Source organism: Bison bison, unplaced genomic scaffold, assembly GCF_000754665.1.
Source record: "Bison bison bison isolate TAMUID 2011002044 unplaced genomic scaffold, Bison_UMD1.0 scf7180017864072, whole genome shotgun sequence".
Taxonomy (NCBI): Eukaryota; Metazoa; Chordata; class Mammalia; order Artiodactyla; family Bovidae; genus Bison; species Bison bison.
The window spans coordinates 6706693-6715975 of NW_011494644.1; the positions used below are offsets into that span (position 1 = coordinate 6706693).

General features: G+C 44.6%; 1 protein-coding gene across 1 annotated transcript in view; it reads left to right on the forward strand.

The window, feature by feature from the left end:
- Positions 1-9013, forward strand: part of PRKCB (protein kinase C, beta) — a 476951-nt gene extending 467938 nt beyond the window's left edge. Inside the window, exon 21 of the mRNA XM_010837422.1 lies at positions 2288-9013. Coding sequence (XP_010835724.1) covers positions 2288-2446 — 159 coding nt within the window. The 3' untranslated portion in view covers positions 2447-9013. The remainder of the gene's footprint in view (positions 1-2287) is intronic.
- Positions 9014-9283: the final 270 nt, after the last annotated feature.

Below are 9283 nucleotides of genomic sequence, written 5' to 3' on the forward strand. Positions count from 1 at the left end.
CTCATCTGGCATTAAAATATACATTTACAGTTATATTTTTATGTATTTATTGATTGCCTTTCTTCTCCAGTAAAATGTAAGCTCTGTGAGGCATGGATTTTCTATGATTTACTATTAACACAGGGCCTGGCACATAGTAGGTACTCAAGAAGTGTTTCATGAATGAGAAAATGAATAAACAGTGAAAGGATCTGGACGGTATTCCTGACCACACCGTGTTGACCTTGACGGCAAAAGTTTTGTGCGGACAAAAGTTTTGCCCCACTGGCCAGCAGAAAAACCCTGAGTCTTGGTCATGTGGTTGGGAGTCCCTTATCGGTACTGAGGCCAAGCTGTCAAAACAGCTGAAACAATTTAGTTTGGAATAACTAATGTGCTTCTCCAAGTCTGACACGAGTCTTTAAAAATGCAAGGCTGTTTCCTCAATGCTTAAAACTTCAACATCATGGAAACACACCATCATAGGAAGTGGATACTGTCTGGGAGGAATTGTAGTGGAAAACGAGAACCAGCGATGCTCACAGCTCTGCTGTGTTGATCACTTACTCAGTGCCAGGCATGGTGTCAGTCACACACGGGATCTCATTTTATCCTCATCAGAACCTCATTTGAGAAAAATTAGAGTTGTCTCTAGTGTACAAAAGAGGAAACTGAGGCTGGAAGGGAGTTGGCCAGGGCTGCACACGTAGCAGGCAGTGACGCCAGGATTTTAACCCATGTCACCGTTACTCTACTCTGGCGGTCAGTCGCCAGCCCACCAACCATTTTGCAACATGGCACTGGGAGCCTGGACTCTGACAGACAAACCTGGCTGACACAGTGGCTCTGCTATTTGTTAGCAGTGGGACCCTGAACAAATTACATCACCTCCTTGGCCTCAGTCTCCTCATCCATACAATAGGGATGGCTGTAATACCCACTTCACAGGGTCTTTGGGAGAATGAAATAAAAGTAATACAAAGAAAGAGCATTCTAGCATGCCTGGAACATACAAAATGCATAATAAACATTAACTGTTATAATTATTAGTGTCTTCCCAAGTGGCTCAGTGGTAAAGAATCCGCCTGCCAATGCAGGAGCCACAGGAAACTCAGGTTCAATTCCTGGGTAGGGAAGATCCCCTGGAGAAGGAAATGGCAGCCCACTCCATTATTCTTGCCGGGATAATCCCATGGACAGAGGAGCCTGGTGGGCTACAATCCATGGGGTTGCAAAGAGTCAGACAGGACCGAGTGACTGAGCATACACGCACTTGTCGCAATTGTCATTACTCCCACTGTGTTCTTAGGTTGTTTGCTTCCTGTAGATACTGAAACACTTAGAGATTTCATGCAAATGGGTTTGCTGGTGAAGAAGGAAGAAAATCAGGCCTAGTGACTCAACTCTTCTCATTAGATGGGGACTGATGTGTGCATGTGTATGTGCTCACACGTGAGTGAAGAAATGTACACACACACACACACATGCGTTACCACTCTGTCTCAGACCAGGACCTTTTCATAGAGAAGGACAGCAGGAGGCATGAGAAATGGTGATGGTTTCTTCTCGAGAGCTTGGGGAGATCCCATGCACTGGGTTGGCTTTCATCCCACATCCTTCATTCCCATCTGGAGGCAGAATGGCTGCATTTATTTCCTGGTACCTTGTAATTAACGGTCAATGACTTCTCCCTCCAACCAGGGCCTCATAGTGGCCCCACCATTGCAGCCACCAAACCCAGGTCTGGATGTTTCTCTCCATTAACTGGAGCATGTAAACTCTTATATCTGTGGAGTTGGAGAATGTCTCCAGAGATGACTGAGAGCCAAAGGACAGCACTTTAAGGGACCTGCTGCTTAATGTTGGGAATCTCCAAGGTGAAGTATAAACAAGTCACTACTTCAAATCTTGTACCACAAAAAATATCTCAGGGACCTTAATCCCATCTCCTTCAGGAATGAGCTTGGCCAACTCCTTGGGGTGGAGTTGGGAGAACATGCCACATGCCACCATCCCCACCATCCCATGCTGCCATCCAGCTCCTGACTGCCCAGAAGGACACCACGGGCAGCTCATAAGCTCCAGGAACTGAAAGTCGGGAGCCCAAGGTCACCTGCCAATCCGTGGTCATGAGAATTTTGCATTTTATGTTGCTCTCATTTCTGATCATCGAAACAATCTCTCCGAGGTAGTGAAAGGGAAGGGCTTGGAGAAGCCACACCCAGTTTCGTTTGGTTCTGTTCTGTTTTCAGTTTCGTTTAGTTTATTTTTTCCACCCACCACAAATTCTTCTCTTCCCCTCTCATAGTGTGGGCGAAATGCTGAAAACTTCGACCGATTTTTCACCCGCCATCCACCAGTTCTAACACCTCCTGACCAGGAAGTCATCAGGAATATTGACCAATCAGAATTCGAAGGATTTTCCTTTGTTAACTCTGAATTTTTAAAACCTGAAGTCAAGAGCTAAGTAGCTGTGTAGATTTCCGTCCTTCATTTCTGTCATTCAAGCTCAACGGCTATTGTGGTGACATTTTTTTGTTTTCATTGCAAAGTTGCATCCATGTTTTGTTTGCTGATGAAACTAGAGTGACCATGTTTCAGGACCCAAATGTCCTCAGGTAGTTTTGGAGCATCTCTGTGAGATGGGATTATGCAGATGGCATGTTGACAATGTGGCTGCATAATTAGCACATTATCAAAGTCCTTGTAGCATTTATTTTCCCCAGCATGTCAGCGATGTAGATCCAGCGGGGACAGAACATGCCTGCTTTCTCCCCCTTGTTCCTGCACTGCCATTCTCATCCCTTTTCCAACGCCAACCATCCAATCTAGATTTTTTTTTCCGCCAAACAAGTGGATAATCGGATGCTAGCAGTATTCTCCCGCTTCCAGTCCTGAAGCTTGGCTTGTATCCAAGTAGATGGTTGCTTTGCCTTAGGGGGAATTTCCTCCATTCTTCCTGGTTTGGAGGCCCCAGGAGCTTTGGGGAAAAAACATGCTAAAAATAAAATTTTATTTGTTTTTTTTTTTAACTCAAAAATTAAGAAGATTATTTAAGTCCTTTTAAAATTCCAAGAGTGTGCTTTTAGACAGTTTCAATCTAAGGGCACCTCCAGGAGTCATAAGGCAACCAGCTTGGGTGCTACCTTAATGCTGTAATTTCTGGTTCCCTGTGTCCCCCGATCACCTTCATCCCCAAACTACTTGAACAGGGCATTTGGACTAATTCCCTGAAAAGACATGGTCACTTTAGCAAAGTCCCAAAGGGCCATGGTTTTACATTACATTTCAAACTTTATTTGCTTTGGGGTTTTATTTCTGTTGTTCAAATGCAAAAAAAAAGAAGTTACTCACTTTTGTTACACATGCTTTGAAATACGTGTCCAGATGTTATTAACCACAATGACCTGCTTTGATTTACCGAGAAGACGGCTCTAGAGCCTGGCAGACCCATGCCTGCTCAAATGGGATTTGTCTAGGTTTGTTGCTGGCTTCAGAAAGCTAATTAAGTGCTCTGAGAAAGACACCATGTCTTGAAAGCATAGACAGTTGCATTCTTCACTTTGATGTTGTTTTGCAAGATGTTTGTGGAAATGTTTGTATCTGGATATCTGTTATGTGCCATTTTTCTTCTAGCATCGAGATACAATAAAAAAAAAAAAAGCAAGAAAGAAGAAGAAATACTATTTCAAGGAAAACGGCTGTTTATGAAAAACATGGACCCAAACTGCAGAATGGGGCCTCCTGAGGCTTCAGGACAGAAAAAAATTAAAGCCAGATCTTAATCTTGGCCCCAGTGTTCAGCCAGTCAGAGAGACTAAACTGTGGATCATTTAGGGACTCCTGGGGGCCTTTGATGGGGTGGGATGAGCTGGCTGGGGGGGTCTCAATGAGATCAGAGCTCAGGGCCCACATTTTCACCAGAGGCAAGTTTAGGGGCCAGTTAGGGGCAGGGCTGGGGCTGCTGAGTTTGTTGTCAAAATCACTACGCCTCTCAGCTCAGACTCATCCTTTCTAGCAAATAGCTTCACGAGCCCCCAGAAGCCCAGGGAAACCCCTTGATTGGGGAAATTCCGTTTCCATCTGAGCAGACGAGGACAGCAGGTGGTCCCCCATCCCACCTCCTGTCCCCCGCTGTCCTCAGGCAGCCCTGAAGGCAACTCTTGTCACAAGTCAAGTGATTTCCGCAAGTGCCAGGGCTTCTAAGAGACCATCAAGGGAACTCAAAACACTTGACAAGTGTCCTTGAAGGGAGACTTCTCATCTTTAAGAAAATTGTGATTTGATTTCTACTTGGGCAAAGCCCCCTGCTGTTCACTCCTTTCTGCCTGCTCTCGTCTCCTTGCTGGGGGTGTGGGGACCATCCCTGTGGCCACGGTTGTGGGTCACAATCTAGATGTCAGAGGAAGCAGATGGGAAGCCCTAGCTCTCAAGCTTAGGAGGCAAGAGAAGGAGGAAAACTGGGGAAGACCCTCCTCATTGTATTGTTGGGAAACCGGCATCAGGAAGGAGGAAATGACTTGCCCAAAGTCAGCCAGCTGGAATGCAAACCCAGTTTCCTGAATCTCCGTACGGGTCTCCCTCCTCTGTGACTGCCGTCTCTGAGCCATGCCCACCAACAGACAGCTTATTTGAAGTCTTTCATCTGGCTGTTGGGTCACCAAGCCTTTACTTGGATATACTCTCAGGAAGATTAAAACCAAGGAGAAACATTGGGCCATCAACAAGTCATTAGAGACAACTTTAGAGAACAATGTAGGATGGGTGAATAGACATAAATAGATAGGTAGATAGATAGAGATAAATAGATATAAATAGAAAGAATATACTGTGTGTGTATATATATATGTATTATATTTACTGCACTCTACATTTTCCAAATTGCTAACATTATTTTTCAAAAGTTTAATAGTTTGCAGAAGTAGATACTCAAGCCAAAGCCTCTGTTCCCCTAATACACTGAGCTGAGAGTTGTTCAGGGAAGCCTTCTGTGAAAGGGAGGGATCATTAGAATTCTTGCAGTTGCCTATTCCATCAACATTTCAAGTGCAGAGGAGACTGAGAAGCAGAGCTTTCAACAGATGTAATCTCAGCGGAATACTTTGCAAACACATCCAAGAAAGATTTTTAAATTAATTTTTGTGATTGTGCATGTATTCCACCCTCCTTTCAGTCACCTAGCCAGCATTTAGTGAGCACTGACTGTGTGCTGGGCTCTATCCTGGGTGCCAGAAGCATGGTGGGGAGCATGAAGATGCAACCCAGGAAGGTAGTCATTAAACAAGTCATTAAAAGCACGATATGATCTAGGGATAACTCATCTCTAGGTTAATCAGGGAAGACTTCATTTAAGAAAGGAAGAGTCATCAGAAGACTTTGGGGTTCTTTCTCTCTGGAGACCACATTGGAGGCTAAAGGAGATGCAGCAGCACCCTCTCGACCCAGATTTCTGGTCCAGTCCTATAGTGCCAAAGTGGGGAAAGAGAGGCAAGAGCTGGGGTGTGTTTCCTTCTAGAAGGCCAAAGACACAGTCTCCATACTTGATGCAATCACAGAATCATCAAGATGTGAGCTGACAGATGCCTGTGTGATAAGAGGGAACTAGTTTCAGAACTCAGTTCCAAGTCGTTAGTCCAGATTCCTGCAGGCATTACCCTTTCGGGCCCTCAGGAGACACTGCCCCTGGCTTGACACCACCTGGTTCTTCTAGATGAGACAGCTTGATGCTTTCCAGAAGAACTTAAATTAGAGGGTCGTTTTGTAAAAAGAAACTAAATAAGAAAATCCAAAGAAGCCTAAACACAGTCCAGGGTAGTCATGGCTAGTTGTCTACCAGGATCTTAGAATCCCTCTTTCCCTTTGTTGGACTCCTCATTGACCTTCTCTTCTAAGAAAGCACAGGGCCACGGTCAGAGTGACCATCTTGGGGAATTACTAGGAAGCCAGTTGAATTAGTGGGGCTTCCCTACTGGCTCAGATGGTAAAGAATCCACCTGCAATGCAGGAGACCTGGGTTCAGTAACCTTCCTGGGGTGAGTGCAACTATTTTCATGTAACTTCAGATACTATCACCCTGGAAAGGAATTTTCCCAACAAAGAGGCCCATTCTTTCCCAACTTTTAGGGTAAAGTTCAGGGGTCTTTTCTATTGAGGATCTGCCCACAATGGCAAGTCCTGTTTGGATCATGTGGCTGATTGAAGCATCACCAGTACAACAAATGGGGTAGGACTTTAATAATTGAGGATGATGCAAAGGGAACCTCTGCTGGATACCCACAGGCAGGGAAAGCCATGCCAGGGGACCTGAAAGGAGGCAGATGCCTGTCTTCTAGCCTCAGGTATTCCCAGGGCCCACACCCAGCCCTGGAGCTCTCAGATCTTGAAGGAGCCTCACACAGTTCTATCCATATTGGGGCTCACAATGGATAAGGGCCCATCTGAGTGACCCACAGGATCAGTGGGAACAAATTCCATTATTTTGCTCTAGAATGAGATCTCTAGCTTGGGGACAACTGTGAGTTGTCAGAAGTCAAGAGGCTCATCTTTCATTAAGTCTTCATTCATCTATTCACTCATTCAGCAAATAATCATGGAAGGCCTGCCATGTACCAAGTCTTGGCACTGGAAATATACAGACAAGGACTTTAGCCTCCTGCAAAGAGGCAATAAATAATCATGACAGTTTCTGACAGCAGCAAGTACAATGAACACAATTAGAAAGATGTTTAAGTATGACTAGTGGGGTTCAGGGAGGGAGGCACAGACAGTATTAAAGGAAAAGCTGGCATTCAAGCCTTTCTCTGAACACAGGAAAGAATGCATTCAGTGCCTGGGACAGCACAGGACAGGCTGGCAGCTGGCAGGACGAGAAAAAAGTAGAGTGGGTGGGGCATGGCAGGAGATGCCTACCACCCAAAAATCAGCTCCACCACTATCTTCAGCTCACTCCCCTCTGACCACACCTACTGAATTGAATTCCTCATATTCCCCTCACTCCACACCCCCACACATACACCACAAGAGTAAGTGGGGAACTTCGTAGGAACATTTTACCCGTCTCAGTGGAGTAGTCAAAAAGAAGGCATTCTTGTGAGAGGCATTTTGCAAAGGGCAATGAGGCCAGCAATGAGAAATCCTTGTCAGTCAGTGCCCTTTAGGGGTTAAACCTAAAGCAGAGATAATGATCAGCCAAACTCTAGCAAATCAGTCAGTTCTCTCCCTTCTTGACAATCTGACACCACTCTGGCTTCAGCCAGGTAACCTGCCCAGTACCAGTGAAACCCATGTGTTATCCTTGGTTGTCCTTGCAATACACCAGCCATCAAACTGTCCCCCAGTCAGAGAGGCCAAGATGAAGCCTAACTGGGAATCGTGTGGTCAGGTAAAAGTCACCACCCCGCTGTGCAATCTTGGGCAAGTCACTTTACCTTCCTGTGCCTCAGTTTTCTCATATGTCAGAGCACTGGGGCAAGGAGCTCTACCTGCCCCCAGGTGGGTGGTGAAGATGGGAAGATCATAGGCTGGAAAGGACCCTGAAGAGGTGAGAGCATCATACAGATGTGAGATCTTTTCATGAGCCCACACTCTGACATTCCCTGGTGAAACTTGGCCCAAACTATATTTAGTAAACTGGAGACTGATGTCCCCTCCGCACCCCCACCCCCCCAAAATGAAACTCCAGACTAACTAGGAGAATGGAATATTTTAAGACTGTCTTTCCAGACTGAGTTTGTTAACCAGATGCATCATCAGAAGATCTCTGATGATCATCAGAAGAACCTCTGGCTGATGAAGACTCAGATTCTAGTCTGTGGTTGGATTTCTGAGCATCCCTTCAAAGCCTCGATTGCACCAGGGAATGTGGGATGGATAGTGATCCCCTCCTTTCGTTGAGCAGTGATGTGATGTCCCCATTCTTGCCACTCTGCCTTCTGGGGATGAGTGGTTGTGAGCTCTTCTCCTTTTTAAAGAAAGAAGCCTCCTAGCCACAGAGGGCGCTCTTGAATGATTTTCTCCTGGACGCTCTACCGCATGACTATTTCTATGACATTATACCTTGTAAGAGGTAGATTCCAACTCATCTCAAAGCCGAAGAAAACAACAGACACATACACACACCATATTTTCTGGCAATCCTTAAAGAAAGTCAATGTCTCATTTCCTTTCTTAGAAAATTTCCACGAAGTCTTCTCTCCAGAAGCCAACATACGATGTGAAATGAAAGCTAGGGAATAGTATTGCAGTGCAGCTGCTAAAACCGGTCAGCACAGGGCTTCTCCCGACTCTGCCCATGAGACGTCATCAGCTTCCCAATAACTGGCATGTCTCGGTCACATTTCCTCCTCCTTATGCCATGTTAATGTGTTTGCTTTCCATTTGACAGAGAGACAAGCGAGACACCTCCAATTTCGACAAAGAGTTCACCAGACAGCCTGTGGAACTCACGCCTACTGATAAACTCTTCATCATGAACTTGGACCAAAATGAATTTGCTGGCTTCTCCTATACTAACCCAGAGTTTGTCATTAATGTGTAGGTGAATGCAAACTCCATTGTAAGCCTGGAGTGTAAGACTTCAGGCCAAGTGTATGTATCAATTCTAGTCTTCCAGGATTCATGGTGCATATGCTGGCATTCCACACATGGAGAGCTTGTCCTAGAGGGCTTTTCTTTGTATGTGTAGCTTGCTAGTTTGTTTTCTACATCTGAAAATGTTTAGTTTAGAATAAGCGCTTTATCCAATATTAGAGGTACAATTTTCCAAACTTCCAGAAACTCATCAAACAAACAGACGATGTCAAAACTAATGTGTCTGATACCAAAATGCTTCAGTATTTGTAATTTTTAAAGTCAGAAGCTAATGTTCCTGGTAAAAGTTTTTACAGTTATCCTATAATATCCCCCTTGAATGCTAAGCATGACTGGTATTTTTAAAAATTGTGAGTAAGCTTTGCAGTTACTGTGAACTATTGTCTCTTGGAGGAAATTTTTTGTTTAAGAATTGATACGATTAAACTGAGTTAATATATGCCAACTCTTGTTTACATGTCTGCTTTTAAATATAGTCTGGTGCAGGGGTTACAAACTGGGAAGTCATAGCCTGATCCCATAGATGAGTTTCGTTTCACTTGCACAGAATTTCATTTAATTGAAATTGTTGTCAACATTAAAAAATGGAATTTTTCTGTAGATTTCTGGACTTTCAGATTCAGTTGAAAAAAAATCAGAAGACTGGCAGCACTGGGCCTATATTTCCATGTGGAAATAATTCAACAGAACTGAGAAATGGCCATCTCTTTAAAAG